This window comes from Melospiza melodia, unplaced genomic scaffold, assembly GCF_035770615.1.
Source record: "Melospiza melodia melodia isolate bMelMel2 unplaced genomic scaffold, bMelMel2.pri scaffold_46, whole genome shotgun sequence".
Lineage (NCBI taxonomy): Eukaryota > Metazoa > Chordata > Aves > Passeriformes > Passerellidae > Melospiza > Melospiza melodia.
This window is the reverse complement of record NW_026948783.1, coordinates 3,301,360-3,320,216: the sequence shown is the minus strand read 5'-3', so window position 1 is coordinate 3,320,216 and position 18,857 is coordinate 3,301,360. Positions and strand designations below refer to the sequence as shown.

At 47.9% G+C, this 18,857-nt stretch overlaps 1 protein-coding gene across 1 annotated transcript; it reads right to left on the bottom strand.

Moving 5' to 3' along the window:
- Positions 1-1,329: 1,329 nt before the first annotated feature.
- LOC134434693 (olfactory receptor 14J1-like) lies at positions 1,330-1,833 on the bottom strand (the record flags this gene model as incomplete). Its single annotated transcript, XM_063183323.1, has 1 exon — positions 1,330-1,833. A coding segment is annotated over one exon (504 nt), but the record flags the coding sequence as incomplete, so codon positions are not given.
- Positions 1,834-18,857: the final 17,024 nt, after the last annotated feature.

The following is an 18,857-nucleotide window of genomic DNA, read 5'->3' as shown; positions in this document are numbered from 1 at the left end:
TGTGTCACCAGGGCTCCATTGTGCCACTGCAGCACCAGAGAATTCATTGTGGCACTCTGAGGCCTCATGGAACCAACAGGCCACTGTGACTCTGCAGGGCCTTGTGGAACCATGCAGAGCATTGTGACAGAGCAGGACCTGGTGTCATGATGGGGCCATTGTGACACTACAGGGCCCCATGGAACCAAGGGGCCATTGCTGCTCCTCAGGGACTCCTGGAATGAAGGAAACATATTGGACACTGTGGTGGCCCTTGGGACCAAGAGGCCATTGTGACACTGTGGAACCAAGGAGAGCATTGCTGCACTGCCAGACCTCATGGAACCAAGGATGGATTTTGACACTTCAGGGCCTAGGGATCCAAGGGTCATTGTTAAACTGAGGGTTCCCAAGGAACCAAAGGGACATTGTGACAATGGGAGACCTCATGGAATCATGGAGACTGTTAGGACCCTTTGGGGCCTCATGGAAACCTGGTGACACCATGTTGGCTGGGAATGTGGATCTGCTGGATTGTAGGAGAGCTCTGCACAGGGACCTGGACAGGCAGGATCCAGGGGCCAAATCCAACAAGTGATGTTTAACAAGACCACATGCGGGTCCCTCACTTTGAGCAACCCCTTGCTGGGCCAAAAATCCCCTGCAGCACTACAGGCTGGGGACAGGGTGGCTGACCAGTCACATGGGAAAATTTTGGCTGTTCACAGGGCTTTTCTGTGCTGAGCATTTGCCTGGGTGTGTTCTTGAGAGAGCCTGGGCAAGGAGCCTGGAGCCCCCAGGCCCTGGCCTGAGCCATCAGCACTGCCCCAGCCGTGCCCATGGCCTGTCCCTGCTGCAGCCCCGGCACTGCCACCCCCAGGGCTGTGCCCGGCCCTGAGAGCACTCAGGCCCTACAGCAACACCAGAGCCACCAAGGCAGCGGGGCAGGGCCACGGTAGCAGCACTGGCAACACCAAGTGCTGCTGCTGCTGGGCACGGCTGCTGTGCCAGAACTGATCTGCCCCCAGCTCTGCACACAGACATTGCTGCTGCAGCTCCAGAAAAGGCAACAAAAAGGTAACTCTGCTGGGAGATCCTTTATCTCTTTTAAATACATCAAGAGTGCAGCCTGTCATTGACAGAGTCTGTGGCCATAAGGAATGTGGAGAGAATCTTAACAAAAAATGGCACAAACCTGGACATTTCTTTGGGGACAATATTAAGTAAAATGAAGCAAAAGAACATCCAAGATGAAAGCAACAAAAAATATCAAAAATTATTTTTATTACAAGTGATTTGCAGAAATTGGCCAGCAATTTAATGTTCCTGAAATCATCCAGTCATCAGTCTCCATATTGCAGCCTTGAGCTCCTGGTTCCTCAGGCTGTAGATGAGGGAGTGCAGAGCTGGAATCACCACGGAGTACAGAACTGATACTGACAGATCCAGGGATGGGGAGGACAGGGAAGGGGGCTTTAAGTGAGCAAATATGCCAGTGCTGATGAACAAGGACACCACAGCCAGGTGAGGGAGGCAGGTGGAAAAGGCTTTGTGCCGTCCCTGCTCAGAGGGGATCCTCAGCACAGCCCTGAAGATCTGCACATAGGAGAAAACAATGAACACAAAACAACCAAATGATAAACAAAGGCTAACCACAACGAGCCCAAGTTCCCTGAGGTTGGAGTGGGAGCAGGAGAGCTTGAGGATCTGTGGGACTTCACAGAAGAACTGGCCCAGAACATTGCCATGACACAGGGGCAGGGAAAATGTATTGGCTGAGTGCATGAGAGCATTGAGAAAGGCACTCGCCCAGGCAGCTGCTGCCATGTGGGCACAAGCTCTGCTGCCCAGGAGGGTCCCGTAGTGCAGGGGTTTGCAGATGGACACATAGCGGTCATAGCACATGATGGTCAGGAAAGAAAGCTCTGCTGAGATGAAGATCACAAAGAAAAAGAGCTGTGCAGCACATCCTGAGTAGGAGATGTCCGTGGTGTCCCAGAGGGAATTGTGCATGGCTTTGGGGACAGTGGTGCAGATGGAGCCCAGGTCGCTGAGGGCCAGGTTGAGCAGGAAGAAGAACATGGGCGTGTGCAGGTGGTGGCTGCAGGCTATGGCGCTGATGATGAGGCCATTGGCCAGGAGGGCAGCCAGGGAGATGCCCAGCAAGAGGCAGAAGTGCAGGAGCTGCAGCTGCCGCGTGTCTGCCAATGCCAGCAGGAGGAAGTGCCTGATGGAGCTGCTGTTGGATATTTGCTGAGGCTGGACATGGGGATCTGTTCATGGAGAAATGGGTAGTGAAGCTTCAAAAGGGATACCTGTAACCAAAATCAAAGCCATTTCCCGGACACCATCCTCTATAACATACATGGACATGCATTTTTTTTTAAGCGTTCTGAAGATTTCTTTTTAATCTCCCCCCATGTCTCTCCTGGTCTTGTTGGAAAGCAGAAACTCTCAGCAATTCTGCTGCCCTCTGGTAGAACAGAGTGAGTTCCCTGAGGGCAGATGATGAGTGGAGAGTGAGGGGAGATAGTGTGTTGTTTGTACCTATTCAGAGTTTCTTTGGGCTTTGACCTTTCTCAGGTCGAGGGTGATCACCTCTCCGTGCTTCGCCTAAAATGTCACCAGCCACTGCTGAGAGCAGATGGATCCACCACAGCCCAGCTCCACATTTGTAGCCAAGGACTCTCTCTGCTCATTTCACCAACCCAGCAGCATTTTCACTGTAACAACACCTCTGCCTTTCCACATCAATCTTATAACTCAGAGATGCTCTAGGACAGGTTTGCACCCTGGATTGGAGCTCCCAGCTTGGACTGAAATCTCAGGGACACTTCCAAGTGTCCTTATGAAGGCATTGGATGAAGGGAGATGCAGCTACTTCCCTGGCTGCACTGACAGCATTGCCCAGAGCCGGGCACTGGGGACAGCATCATCCTGAGCCAGCTGTGCCCCCTGCCAGAGCCCCCAGTGCCCGGCAGCAGCTCCTAGCCCTGTGCTCTGCAGAGGGAACTGGGCCCAGGGCTGCAGAGCTGCCCCACGGCTCTGCTGCAGCTCTGCCTCCACAGGAGGGGCTGCTCACCTTGGAGCCCCGGCCCTGAGGGCAGAGGCTTAGCTGGGGGGCCAGGAGGGAGGGGGCTTGTTCGAAGGGAGGGGCTGCACTGGAGGGGATGCTGTGGACTTTTCTTATCTCTCCCTGCGACAACATTTCTGTGTTTTATTTGCTCTTATTGCCTGATATTCTCTCTGCTTCCTGGAGATTTTCTCTCCTGCAGGTGTTTCCCTGTACCTGATCTCTCCCTGCCAGCACTCACAGACCCCAAATCTCTGTGCGCTTTTCTTGGCCTGACAGAACTCTGCCTGATTTCAGGGCTCTGGCTGGGGGCAGGTTCTGTTTGCAGCTTGGAGAAAGGTCAGCTCAGACTGAGCCTGATGGTCAAGAGCAAAGGGGATGCTGTTGCCGTCTATGGGCAGAGTGGCTAAAACCAAATTAGGGATCTCCTATGAACCTATTGATCACTAAAAATAACATTTTGGATGTCTCAGGCATTGGCAAAATATTAACTAATAATTCATACTACCTTTAATATTTAACCCTCCCTTCCTGACATTCACCAATAGTAGGAAACTGAAAAAAAAGTCTTTGGAAATACCCTATTTTCTATCAAAATCCTTGACTTGTAAATATTCTATGACTGGGCAGAACCCCTCAGCATGTCAGAGCTTCAAGAGCATTTCACCTCTCCTACACCAGAAATACTCAGAATGTACTCACAGAGTCTATAGGCAGTGGGATGTTCCAGCTTCAGGAGGTGCCTCCAGGAACTGCAGCTGCATTGTCCTGCAGCCAGAGGTTCCTGTGCCAAAGGCTGGCAGTGATTCTGCCCCAGGCACTTCTCAGCACCTTCCCAGCCCTGACTGATTGAAGCTCTCTGTGCCTCTCTGCTGTGCCCGGGGTGGCTGCAGGCAGTGCCCCAGCCCTGCTGGGCTGGCAGGAGAAAAGCTGCTCATCAAGAGAAATGTGCTTTTGAAGCTCTTCTTGGTTACCAGGAGCTGCCTCTGTGCCAGGACCCCAGCCCAGCTCAGCAGCACAGACACAGCACAAGGTCTTTAATGAGCCTCTGGGGCTTTGTGCTGAGGCCCTGAACATCAGTCCCTATGAAGGAGCTGAAGAAACCTCTCCAGAACTTCAAGTCAGAAATCAACTCCAAAGTTTCTGGGACTTTTAATGGGTCCCACTGAGGTTCATGACTGAGCAAGTGTCCCCAGGCCCCAGGCAGAGCAGAGAACTGGAGGCAGTGATGACAGGTGGGGACAAAGAGAAGCCAAGTCTTGGTGCCCTGGGGCAGAGCAGCAGGGTCTGTGCCACCAAGGGCTGTGAGGAGACACCTTGTCCTGAGGCCCTGGGACCTCCTGGCACAGCCCCAGCCAGGCTGGGCACTGTCAGACCCTTTCCTGCCCTCAGAATCCCCCCTAGCCCACATCCCAGTGGCCTCAAGTATCTGCTGGAAGGAATCGCTGGGGAGCCTTTCTCAGGAATGGCTCTGGGGGCTCCTGAATGCTCCCTGCAGGGACTGCAGGTTTTTCAAAGGACTTTGGGTTTGGCTTTTGCCTTAGAGTCTCTGAGAGGTTTGTGCGATCATGGCCTCCAATTATCTGCTGTAATTAGTCCCTGGAGAGGCATTCTCAGTAACAGCACTCAGTGGGGCTCATTATTACTTCAGAGTACTTCAGTTATTTTACAGTACTTAGAGTTTCCCTTTTGATACAGACTCTGTGAGAGGTTGATGAAATCACAGCCCCTATTATCTGCTTTAATGAGTCCCTTGAGAGCTTTGTAGTGACACTCAGTGGGGCTCATTAATGCTTTGAGATACTCAAGGTTTTAAGGTACTTTTTGGATTTAAGAATGCTTTTAGGTACTTTTAAGGATTTTCCTTCCCACACTGAGTCTCTGAGAGGTTTTTGCGCCATGCTGGCCTCCAGTTCTCTCGTCCAAGGTGTCCATGAGGAGCCTTGTTGGGTATCTTGCCCCTTTCTGTTTTACAACAAAGATGAAACGGAAAGAATTTTTAAGACTTTCTAAAAGCATCCAAACAAACATGAGACAATTAACAATACAACAACCACTATGAGAATTAGTAGTCCTGTTTTAGCTAGATATCATCCAACCCTTTAGTCCCTTGGATTGGAAGAGTTTATTGAACCAGTCTTTGTTTTCCACTTGAAGATTCTTGAACCCTTCCTTCAATACTTGAATGCTCTTTTGGATTGACTCACTGTGGCTGGAGAGGTTCATGTAACACATCCCTCAGAGTCTACACAGCCATGCCCATGTGCCCCGAGTAAAAAATCCATCGCTATTCAGCAAGGTGGCATGTCTGATGGTCTCTATGTCTGAGAGCAGGCCACTCAATGTGTGGGAGGTAGCATTGGTTTGCTTACTTAACAGGCACCCAGGATGGTCAAATTGTCTTAAAGCTTTAGCTGCACGTACCCAAGGTAATCCAAAGTGAGGGTGCTACCATCCGATAAATGGATTAAAGCTTTCAAAGCCATATCATTATCACCCAATACTTCTGTGGGAATACCTGCTGCTTGATCATCTGGTCGGTTGTGTTGTCCTTCTCCAGCTAGATGGTTGGTTGTCAGTCCTGCCCTTGCCTCATTATTAGCATAGTCTGCTATTAATTGATTTAATAAACACTTCCATCCGCCTTCCCACAGTGTGTATTCTGTAGGTGACAGCAACATGGTCACAATACATTTTAAATCATAGCGGGTTAAGACATGTGCTGTAAACATGGCCCTCATTAGGCCATTAAAACAAGGTAAATCCCTCCTATGGTCTTTAGCTGCCCTACACAGATCCTTGATTTCCTCATATACCAATGGGTGATACCTGGGATTCTGCCCCCTTTGTTCATAATATCCCAGGGCAATGAGGAGTTTCAAGGCTATTTTCCAGTCCCCTTCCTTAACTGCTTCTTTCCAGATCCTTTCCTAGGGGCCTTCTGGGGTTCAGAGGTGAGGTGGCTCTGGGGAATCCAAACTTTCTTCTGGGGAGGAAGAATAACTTGGAGCAGAAACATTTGGATTAGAAATAGTGTGACAGTGGGGCTTAGTATCTGTGACCTTGGGGTTATATTGTTGCCGGAGGGTGAGGCAAGGGGCACTGCCATTTTTCAGGTTTTGGGGAGGAAGGGCCTTGATCTAGGATGGCAGACATCTGGGATGGTTTCCTGGAGGCATGGTCCAAGGTGGAGGTGGAATGATTGACAGTGGGGGTGGGACCCACAATTGTGGGGGTGGAGTCTGGAGGTTCCTTCATGGCAGGAGAGAAGGTTGTGGTAGCAGGAAGTGGAGGAGCCAAGATGGAGGGAGGATGGTCGGGCTCCCAAGCCTCATTCAGACTCCTTCCATCTTGAATCTCCAGGGCATGATGCTCCAAGACCGCACGGGCATTGCAATCTTGGACCATCGTTGAAGGTCTGAGAAAGGCACATTTGAGAAGAGGTCCTGAGTTTGGCATGACCAATGGATTGAGTTTTCAACAAACTGCTTGTTGGTCAAGGGTGGTGTGGAAGATGGGGATCATGTGGTATACAATGGGGTCTGTTTTGATCAAAAATTTTACAGTTTAACTCCCATTGAGTCCCAAAATTCAGTGATATGGATTTCATCAGCAGAGGCATCTGGAAAATTTTTAATGATCTACCTCACAATTGATTTTAATTTGTTCTTTGAAAATATTATGTCATGATCAGTGAGAATTAAAGCATCCATATATGCTCCTTTCTACTTTGGACATCTGGCTGCCCATTTTTCTCTTTCTCTGCCTTATGGGGAAGAGCCACCGGAACGCGTCAAATCAATTATGGGATGTGGGTGCATATTGTAAAAACACAGTGGCAAAATGGGCAATAAATGTCTTCCATTTCCCCAAACCCACCTGCAATCCTATGCAGGTGAAACCGTCATTGTCCCTGCTGATCTTGGGCAAGGTCCCTCGAAGCAACGATGAATCTGCTGGGCCCAGCACAATCCAAAAAACCAGGGAGTACTCTCCTATCCATCAGCTAATCCCAGCTGACTTGACTGACACAGGGCGGCCTGAATGTCAGAGTGCCTGTTCGGGCACCAAATGTCACAATGAAGGTGCTTGCAACAAACCTGTCTGGTTCTCTGACTTCAGGGCGAGGGTGGTGAAAATGAAAAGGAACAGGATTGATGGAGTTGTTTAAAAGGAACTTTAATACCAGGGTGACAAACAATAAACATGGAGAAGTCGAGGACAGTATGAGGGGCAGGATCCAAAGACCTGAGACAAAGGGGAAGCAACAGCATAGATACTTGGGGGTAGAACACTCTAGAACAATAACCATATAGGGGAAACCAGTAACCAGTAGGGGAGGAGAACTTGGACAAGTTAGCACAGCAACACTAAAGGCTTATGGGGGAACTCTCAAACTCACCCTAAGTTAAAAGAATGATTTTCCAGGGCTTGATACTTATGCCCAATTCCTTTGGGGTAAAACCTGGCTGACTCTGAGTTAAAGCTGGGCTAACTCCTACACTGCTGCTTTGCACTGGTCCCTTGGGACCATGTGTCCCAACAGAGCCACAATGTTGTCCTTGGTTCCACGAAGCTCTGCAGTGTCACAATGGTCCCTTGGTCCACGGTGCTCTGCAGTGTCACAATGGCCCCTTCATTTCACAAGGCTCCCAAATGTCACATTGGTCTCCAAAGGAATGAAACCATGGAGCCCCCATGTTTCAGGAGCTGATGAAAGGCAGCTACCAGAGGTCAAGGAAAGTCTGACCTGTCTGTCCTGGCAGGTTTGCTTGGAGCAATCCTTGGATATTCAAAATTTTGAATGTGGAGTCCTAATTTAAGACATTTGTGCCTGGAGAAGGATGATGTTTTCTATATAAAGCAAAGCACAGAGTCCTTTCCAGTGTTGGATAAACAGGTGAGTTCTGGCAATCAGGAGTTAAAGACCAGCCAGACCTGTCTGTCCTGGCAGCTTTGGTCTGGCAGCAATCCTTGGATACACAGAAATTTGGAGATGGAATCCAAATTTTGGCCAAGGATACCTGGAAAAGATGGACAGTTCTTTTCTATACAAAGGAAAGCTCAGAGCCCCAGTGTTTCAGGGGCAGATAGGAGTGGCCTGCCACATTCCAAGGTCAGTCAGACCTGTCAGGTGACCCCTGGGAGACCAAGGAAGCCACACCTATTTCACGTTGCTTCCATGAGGCCTTGCAGTGTCACAGTGGCTCCTTGCTTCCATGAGGCCTTGCAGTTCCACAGTGGTTCTCTTGCTTCCATGATGCCCTCAAGCCATAATGGCCTCTTGATAACACAAGTCCTTAAGGATCTTAATGGTCTCCAGGGTTCCACAAGGCCCCACAGTGTCATAATGGTCTTTGAGTTCCATGAAGTCCTGCTGTGTCGTCATGGTCCCTTGGTTCCATTGGGGCCAGTAGTGTAACAATTCCCTTGGTTCCACAAGTTCCCGTAGTGTTACAATGGCCCCTTCCTTCCATGAGGCCCCGCAGGGCCACAATGGCCCTTTGGTTCCATGGGGCCCCGCAGTGTCACAATGGTCTCCATGACTCTATGGGCCCTTGCAATGCCACAATGGTCTCCATGGATCCACAGTGCCCTGCAGGATAACAACAGTCCTTTGACTCAACAAGGCCCTGAAATGCAGCAATGGTCTCTTGGTTTCACAAAGTCCCGCTGCTTAACACTGGCCCCTTGGGACCGTGTGGCCCAACTGGGCCACATGTTCTTGGTTCCAAGAGAACAGAAAGATGTTCTTGGTTCCACGATTCCCCACAGTGTCACAGTAGCCCCTTGGATGTTGGAGAATTTTGCTCAGACATGGCTTATAGAGTTTTTTTCAGACATGCCATAATCATATACAGCTGATTGAAAAGTAAAAGGCAGCTGTAAGCAGCAAATTCTCAATCACGTTTCTGTAAACAGCAGAGTTCTCAGGCTTATTTTTTAATAACAAGTAAATACCTTATCCTTGGATAGTATGGGAAAGCAAAGTGACAAACATGGAGGCCTTGAGAACAGTAATAACAGGATGAGAAAAACAAGTCTTGGTCTCAATAACAAACCACAGGTATTGAAAATAAAAGGAGGGGTTGGTGTGTAATCTGTAGCAAATGATGAGCTCGGGTTTTGCAATATGTATGAACTTAATTAACATGGTTATAAAATGTGCATGTTGGATCAATAAAGCGGAGTTCAATGCTGATCAAAGGATGGGTCGTCTCCCTTCGCTTCCACAAATGGTGACACCCGATCGTGATACAGCAATGCACCACGGAGGAGGGAAGACACGGGTCAGGTCCTGAGCAGCGGGGACGGCAGTAAACGTGAAGAAAGTAAAAGGGATAAAAAAGAAGCTGAGACGCGTTGTGCCTCAGGTGTCGTACAGGTGAGCCCGACTGATACAAGCTGCACGGACCTTGAAGAGGCTGCAATCAGTGCTGATGATTTTAGGTATGGAAAGGCAAGCAGCATATGACTTATTTACTGCCTTTTTACAAAAAAGGCAGGTTAAGGGGATAGATTTGCAAAAGGATTTACCAGGACTTTTGGCTTATGACTGCGATAGGGGAGTTTTTATTAACCCCCATACGGTTCACAAGTTAACGGAGTGGCGTAAATTCGGTGATTTATTATGGGAGGCTACTTTAGAGGGTGATAAAACTGCCAAGAAGTTAGGTAAATTATGGTGGGTCGTTCGCAATGAATTACTGCAGTTTCAGGCCAAGAAAGAGGCTGCCCAGCAGGCTAACGCCGCTCATGGGTGTAATAAAGGACACGATCCGGACAGGGGATTACCATTAGCCCCTGCAATGAAGACTGTCTTATTACCTGCTTCGCCGCCCTCTTCAGCAAGCCAGGCTACACAGAGTGCTTCTGAGGCTTCCACACCCCCTGAACAACACAAACTATGGCCAAGACCACCCGATAATCTCCCGAAAATCAATGAGCCGATCCCTGGGGCGGAAAACGACCTAGCGGGGGCTATTGCAAGGGAATGGAGGTTGGCCTGGGCTGCGCTTGCCAGAGACGCTATGATAAAGGGGGATGGGGAGCTCATCAGCACTGCTACCCAGCTGGCTTGTCTTGTTGTATTCACTGTGCAGGAGGGAGGGGGCATGCAGGCTACTATTACAGCTCTTGATTGCAAATTGCTGTCTCAACTGAGGTCTACTGTTAGCCAGTTTGGAGTGAAAAGTGAGCCAGCCAAACAGATGTTAGATTATATTTTTGATGCCAGTCTTCTCCTTCTGGAGAATGATTGTCATGAGATAGCTAAATTGATCTTTACTCAGCCTCAGCAATTGTTATTTAATGCTCATTGGCAAGGGCTTGTAAATGAATGCGTAGCACAATTAGGGCTAGGCTTACAAGAACAAGCAGGGACCTCTCAGAATCAGGTGTTAGCTGCTCTTGCACCTCTTCAAGCGTCAGCTGCACTGGCACCAGCAAATAGAGGAGGCCACATGAAATGTTACCAATGTGGAGGCATGGGTCACAGGTGCCGGGAATGCCAGGCTGCAGGACTCTGGTGCCGGAGATGCCGTTCGGACACTCATAATACGAACGCTTGCAGACCGAAATCGGGAGACTTCCCCAGGAGCGCAAACCGCAGTGACACCACACCAAAAGAAGTCGTCGCTGCAGCATCAGCACCCTCTCCTGTCTCCAACCCGACACCACAGGGAGCTTCAGCTTGGAAAGAGCAGCCGCCGTAGGAGCTATGCTGATAACCCCGCGGCCGGCAAAAAGCTTCAGTTTTAACCCCACAGCCATAATAAATGTGACTCTTGTCAACAAAAGAAAAGATCCCTACTGCAATTAAGAAACCCGTGATAATAAACAAGCGACACCAAGGAGCATTACTATCAAGATGTTCCTCACCTAAGGTAAAAAGACTTTTTGTTCTTCCTGGCAGAGACTGTGAAAGAGAAATCAGCATAGTGAGTGCATGGGTCAAATTTCGGCCCATTTGGCTTAGCATCCGTTATGCTGTCTTAAAGTCACCTGTATTAACATAGACTTTAAACATCAGAAGCCCAGATAACTCAGTCGGTGGAACATCAAACTCTGAAATTATATTTTGAAAAATTTAAAAATGTTAAAGATACATTAAAGTGATTGTATAAGTAAGATGTAATGAGTGTGCTTTTTAATTTTTCCACAGGTATACCTTGAACAAACTCCTTATGTTTAAGTTCATTCAAGTAAAGTTGTTTCATCTCAGTATTTTAGAGTCAGGCCTGTAAGTAAGTTATAGTAAATGCTATATTCTATTTCTATAGTAAGGTTTAAGTGCTGTTCAGTTTATTTTCTGTTAAGTTTAAATGTTATTAAGTTTAAGTGAAGTTAGATTCTGTAAGTTTAAATTATATTAGGTTTAAGTTAAGTAGAATTTAAAGTCAGTTAAGTTCTGTTAAAGTTAAGTTCTGTTAAATTTAAGTGATTTTACATGTAAGTTCTGTTGATTTGAAAATCTGTTAAGTTTAAGGTTAAGTTTTGTTAAAGTTAAGGTCTGTTAAACTTAAGTTCTGCTAAGTTAAGTTCTGTTGAGGTTAATTTCTGTTAAGTTTAAGTGATGTTAAGTTCTGTTAAGTTTAAATATTTTAAGTGCTTTAAGTGCTGTTAAGTTTGAGTGATGTTAGATTTATGCTAGATGTTTTTTTTATGATCTGCATTTGTTGGGACTATTTGTTTTGCTTGGCGTCATTGGTGTGGACTATATGTTATGGTGCATACTCCTTTCCCACCACTCCAAATTAACAAAGGACTGAGAATTGCTCAGCTGGTGCCATTTGAGCCAAATGACTAAGGGATTACAGACTGTAAAAGGACAAGAGAGGGGGGAAATGGTTTTGAATCCACCGGAGGACTTACCTTACTGACTTTGAACCTTTCTGAGAGACCCAAGAAAAGGGTGGAAGTGGAATTTCAAGGACAGAAAGGATCATTTTCGGCTTGTTGGACACTGGGGTCAATTCCAGCATTATTAGCCCTAGCTGTTCGCCTCCTCTCCGGGTTCGCATTAATGAAAACAGCTAACAGCCTTCTTTTCTTAGTCCAATTACCACCTACCGTGCAATGCCTGATAAGGCAGGACATTATGGCTCAGTTGGGGGTGGTTTTAACCCTTTGGGGTAAAAGCCATTGCTCAGACGGTGGCTGGGGAACCTTATAGAGATACTAAGTGTGCTTTTAAATGCTTTTACTTATTTTACCTTGTATTTTTAATTGTATTCAAGATATAGTCAGTAGAATGATAGAAAAAACCTGGCAGACAAACCTCCATGTGCAAAAAGGAAAAACGGGGAATTTGTTGGAGAATTTTTCTCAGACATGGCTTGAAGGAAAAAAAGGCCATGAAAATATACAGCAGATGGAAAAGTAAAAGGCAGCTGTAAGCAGCAAATTCTCAAGCCTGTTCCTGTAAACAACAAAATTCTCAGGCACGTTTCTGTAAACAGCAGAGTTCTCAGGCTTATTTTTTAATAACAAGTAAATACCTTGTCCTTGGATACTATGGGAAAGCAGAATGACAAACATGGAGGCCTTGAGAACAGTAATAACAGGATGAGAAAAACAAGTCTTGGTCTCAATAACAAACCACAGGTATTGAAAACAAAAGGAGGGGTTGGTGTGTAATCTGTAGCAAATGATGAGCTCGGGTTTTGCAATATGTATGAACTTAATTAACACAGTTATAAAATGTGCATGTGGTATCAATAAATTGGAGTTCGATGCTGATCAAAGAATGGGTTGTCTCCCTTCGCTTCTACAGATATGTCTACGAATGCTCTCCCAGCCACAGCCATGAACTGCCATCTGTGTGCTGTCCATATGTTACTGCCTTGACTGTTGAGTGTCTGAGGTGCCTCTTGAGGCTGCTATGGACCTCCTTCACCAAGGAATGGATTGCGATACAACATCCCTTTCTGCTTCTATTTAGGCACTGACAGAGCCTGGACCACTCTGGCTTGAGCTTGGGCTCTGGCCAAGCAAGATTGCAAATGAGAGCAGCTCATGGTCCTCAGCTCTTCCCTCCTCCTGGGACAGACGGACATGGCCATGGGGACAGAATGGACCTGCCAGGTCATTAAGAAGGATGTGAATTTTTCTCTGCCCTATCACCACCAGTTCTGCTTGGGCTGCATCCTGCAGTGGGCAAAGAGAAATCCATTGTGCCCACTCTGCAGAAGAATGATAGAAGCTGTCAGGTTTTCTGAGTAGGATGAACAGGACTACATACAATGTGCCATCAGCTCCCCCGAACAACTGCTGGAGTCCAGCAGGGAGAGAGCCTGGCCACCTTGCTGAAAACAGCCCCCAAGACCCTGTGATGGCTGCTCCATCTTCCCCACAGGGAACACTGTCCCCAGCTGAGCAGGGGGCTGCAGGACCTGAGCCTGTGAATGGCCTCCTGCCCAAGGTGTGGGCTGAATTTTTCAAATAACAATGTCATCTACTGGACCAAAGGTGGCCCTGGCTGCAGCAGAAGCTGGAGGGAATATGCCAGCACCAGAGACGGCTGGTTAAGGAATTCATAGAGCAGCATCCTGCACGCCCTCTGTGCCTAGGGTCAAGTTGCCAAAACCTTGGTGCCAGTACTGCAGCTTCTCCTCTGTAGCAGTCTGAATTGCTGCTAGCACAGTCCAGGGTAAAGAAGCAAGAAGGACCTTTGCATAATCTCCACAGATGTTTTATTCAGCTGTGTAGGGAGATGTTCAGGTCCCAGCAGCCACACACAGAGGGTCTCACTTTGTCTCCACAGGGGCCTGGGGGCTGACCCTGATCTCGGGGCAGTACAAAGATAAGGGGGCCAATCAGGTAATAGGGAAGGTGTGGCTCAGGAGCACAGGAACAGACATAGGAGCAGGGGAAGGAGCCAATGGGGTCTAACAGCATTTTGAGGGAACCTTCTTGTGTCTCCCTAGACCGGGGAATGCCCCCCCCCCGCCCCCCCAGGGTCTCCACAATTCCCTATGTTTTATATTATTAAGACAGCTTCTCTGAAGGATCAACTGAATCAACACAAAATGACAAAAACAATCAAAAGCACTCATAAGACAATTGTGCAAAATGCAGACAATTTTAAGTTCCCAGTGTGCCAAGAGTTTTCTTGGAGTGTCTTAGATCTGCCAGGAGGGATGCAGGATTTTCTTAGCACAGTTTATCAGGAAACTGAGTCACACACACTGAACCTCTGGTCCATGGCCTCCTCACTGCCGTCGTGCAGCAAGGAGGCCCAGAGGCTGCTGTGCTCTGGTCCTGTAAGGGATGAAAACAGCAGCTCTGTGGCCAGTTCCAGCTCCAGCTCCAGCAGCTCACAAGAGGAGACTCCTTCCAGAAGCTCTGCTGGCTCCAGTGTGGCAGATCAACAGAGCCCGCTGGAAGCCATCCTCCATTGCAGTCACCCCCAGCTGCGCCCATCATCACTGCAGAGCAGGAGCTGCCCCAGAGGAGCCGTGGCAGGAGCTCATGGCAGTGGCAGGTCCCTGTGCCCAGGGCAGAGCCACAGAACCTCTGCTCCTGCCTGGGACAGGGGCTGCTCACCCTGGTGTCCCACCAAGAGGAGGGATCCTGGGCCCCAAACTCTGCCCAACCCTGCCAAAGGCCACCCCGCCAGCAGTGCTAGCAAGGTTCCTGCAGCCATTCAGTCAAATCAGAGGAAACAAATGTCTCTTTAGCTGACACAGCCTCTGCACACAGCTTTCTCCCCCTTCTCCTGGTGTCTTTCCCTGACTCCAGCAAGAGCTGCAGGAAATGCTGTGTGAGTCATGATAATGGAAGAGCTACTGATAAAAACAATGGGGTGATGCTTTCAGAGGAGTCATGAATGGAAGACTGACCAACCTTCCAGCCAATGGTATGCCAAAAGTTTCCATTCTTTAAATAATTGACTGCAATAAATTAGTAAAAAGAAAGATACGGAAACAAATTAAATCTCCCACAGCTGCTGGCTTTCCTCAGGCTCCATGGTCTATGTGTTGCTAGACTTACTTCATTTAGGCAGAATATTAACTGCCCTGACTTGCTGGAGACTGACCACAAGGTCTCATCTGTGGTGGGCAGTCACTAAAATTAGCTCAGCAGAGGCATCTTCAGCTGTCCAAGTGTAGCAGAAATACATATTGTCTGCTTCATGACTGTGTGGCAGCAGCTGCTGATGTGGGTTTGTCAGCGTTGCTTCATGGGTTACTCCTGGGAAGGAATTGTGTGCACAGGCACAGTATGATGGCTTTGATCTCCTCTAATTGCTCCAATCGGATGATGGCCAGAACTTTTGGGCAAAAAGCATCATGACAGAATAATTTAAAATATTCTCCAAACTACTCCTGTGGTTTTGATTTTCTTACTGATGAGGTTCAGTGTCTGGCCTCAAGAAATCAGTCCAGAAAGAACAGGCAAAGCTCAGCTTGCAAGTTAGAGTGCAAGTCTTTAATCTGCCATTTTTGCAGCATGTACAAACAACTTTTCAACATATTTGCAAAAAACTCTCTTAGTTCTTGCTATACCTATCCAGAGCCTGACTCTCTCCTAGTTTTATTTTGATTTGAGATCCAAGCATTATTTTTTTTCTGGACAGGGAAGTAAGAACCAGCTGCAAATACAGACTACAAGTGTGAACCTATACTGTAGGAACTGAGGTGTAGCTTGGAATTAAAGGCAAGAAGTGATGCCATGGTAAATGTGAACGTTTAGTGCTGGCATAGGAGCCTTCTGCAATGGTCCACCAACCCATGGTTCACATTGCTACAAACTCTCTTTTTGACATTACAAAGAGTGTTGAAGAGCTGACTGTAAGTAAAAAAAAATAGCCAGAATGTTAATTTTTGTTAATATGGCAAACAATGACTGTCTAATAATTTAGAGCTCATAGAAGGGAGTATTCAGATTTCCACTTAGTACATGCTGGCAGTTTTAATTTGAAATCAACAGGTTTATCCAAATCAAGTAATCCATAGGAATTAATTTGCTCTATGATCTAACTAAAAATGCCTCATTTTCTGATAAGTTTAGTAGAAATTTGCAAAGTAAACAGTCAACAGATTTTCATTTCCTGTTTAGTGGCTGTTCTGCAGGGAAGCTTTTACAGACTAATCAGTTTGGATGCAATTAAAATGCCAGAACATTTTATCTAGCCATTTTGGTATTAGAACAAAACCATATGACTGCACAGCCTTTTAAAAAATATTTTTAATAAAAATTTCAAATCAACAGTCTGAGTAAGACTTAGATAAAAAACTCTACCAAACTTCAACTCCATTGGAAGATTCCCTTGTCACCCTGTGAATCAGCTCTACATTCAGAAGATTAAAAGTCCCCATTATGGTGGTTTTGGTATGGTTAGGAATTGGGGAAGGGTCTTCTTCCTCCTCAGCTCCATGCTGCAGTGCCTTTGGGATCTGGCCCTGCTGGCTGTTGTTTGTGCAGCCCTGGTATTTCTCCCTGAGGCAGAAAGTGCAATTGCATTTCCAGCCCAGAGCCCGTGAGGAGTGGGGCGTGCAGGGATGTGCCAGACACAGGCCAGCAGCTGTGCCGCCAGAGGGTTTTGGTTTCTTCCCAGTGCAGCTGGTGCATCTCTGCCGTGAGTGCCTCCCCTTGCCAGGTGCCCATGGACAGCAGGTGCAGGGTTCTGCAAGGGGCATAGAGCAGGGTGGGGATGTCTGCTGGCAGTAGAGTGCAGCGGAGAGCAAACAGTCCAGGATGGTCCTGGAGTGTGTGACAGAGAACTCCTGACACAGCTGGGGACTGAGCCAGTGAGGGAAGGCACTGCTGGGCCTGCTGTTTGTGAGGACAGAAGGGCTTCTGGGTGACAGGAGGGTTGGAGGCGGCCTTGGGCTCAGTGATCACAAAATGCTTGTGTTTGATTCCCAGAGAAGGAATGAAGGATGTTGGGGAAGTGTTCACCTGCAACAAATTGTGAATTTGTTAAGCTTTAACAGGCAGTGCTTAGTCGTACCTTCCCTCACAGCAGCGGTTAATGTGTGCAAGTGGATGTCTTAGCCTTGAGAATAAAGACAGTGGGCCTACTGAGGAGGTAGCTGCAATGCATTCAAGGAGAAGAAGGCTCCTAACCGTGGGAGGAGAATTTGAGGAACGGGATGTTCACCACATGGCCAGCAGAGACCCTCAAGAGACCCCTACTCTAAATGTCAGTAATTTTGGGGAAGTGATTTAAACATGTCAAATACTTTGTGAGAATGTTTAGCCTGCGAGTTTGAGCAAAGTAATGAATAAAAGTAATGAAAGTAATGTCTTAGTTCCATGGATACTAACACGTGGGTGTGCATGTTTCAGGGCAGTGATTCCCACGCACCCAGCACTGGAATAAAGTAATGCCTCTTTTCTCACACTGAGCTGGCAGTGTGGATCGGCCCTGCTCGGTAACTTTCATTTTGGTAATTTCTATTGAAGCATAAAGAATGGTTGAAATGAAATCTTTTCCAGCTGTTTCCCTTTGGTTTACCTGTTTGAGGGTTAAAATTCTGTGCTGCAGGTGTGCTGGGTGTGTGCAGAGCAGTGCAGCCCCAGAAACCCCTTGGCTTGCCCACAGGTTGTCATGCCTTGTTGCCAGGTGTGCCCAGCTGTGGCAGGAGAAGGAGCCCGCAGCGCAGTGGGCACCGTGCCCTGCCCAGCCAGGGCTCTCTGGCACAGAGCAGCAGCAGCGCCAGCACCGTTCAACCCGCTCCTGCCTTGGCTCCCCCTGGCACACAGAAGCCTCTGGAAATCAGCAGCGCCAGTGGCGTTCCCAGCTTGGAGCAGCTGCTGCTGGCGGGCAGATGCTGCCAGTTCGACTGCTGCCAAAGGGGAAGAAAGAGCAGAGGAAGAGATGTACATACACAGCAGCCCTGGAAACATCCTGTAAACATGCAGATATATGGGGTGATTTGTTAGGAATTACTTCAGCTGCTATGCCAATAGTGCTTTCTCTCCTGGTTCTGTACAATGCTTTGGGCCATTTTCTTGGTCTGGTTTCCTTTTCTTGTGTCCCATCTGAGTGCTCAGCTGGTGTACAGGCTGTAGGTGCTTGGGGCACTCTTGGAGTTCCTCTTGGATCCCTGAACAACAGGGTTTGGCTCATGGGGGGAGTTTGTGCTGCTTTGTGTCAGAGGAGAACTTCCGAGGCCATTTTGTGTTTGCTGTAGGAAAGGCTGGTGATTGCTTTGCATAAATTCACAGACTAATATGCTTTGTGATGCTTTGCTTTGTCATACTTTGCTTTGTGATATCAGGGCATGGTTGCCACGTCGTCGTGGTGACATCAGAAGTTTGCCTTGGTGCACGGAAGGCCTCAGTGCCAGAGCAGTCCTAGGGGTTGCTCAGATCAGGAGCATCCTCCTGACTGTGGCATTTGTCAAGGTGTAGCTGCACACTAACAGGAGTCTTGGTTGGAGTAAACTTGAAGCACAGTGCTACAATGATTGAGCAACTCGCTGCTGCAGTTTGCACCATGTATGGCACTGTTTATTCCGCTTATTTCATTACCAGCCTGGCAAGTAGGTAGAGGTTTCAACTCTATTTAGGCTAGGGTGTAACCTAACCTGGCTTTTGCATGTCTTCTTGCTCTTTCTTAGTGACTGAGATGATTTTGAAAGAGAAAGAGCATTAGGATGCCCCTAGTTTGGTAAAGCTCCTGTCAAGAGGTTCAGCTAAAAAGGGGGTGTCTGTAGCCACAGGGGCAGCATTTGCAGGGGAACCTGCAGGGCTCCGTTCCCTCCACAGGAGAGTCTGTGGCAGCAGAGTCTGTCATTTCCTCAGTTTGCTGGGACAAGCAGGACAACTTCCAAAATGCAGACTGGGAGGCCTT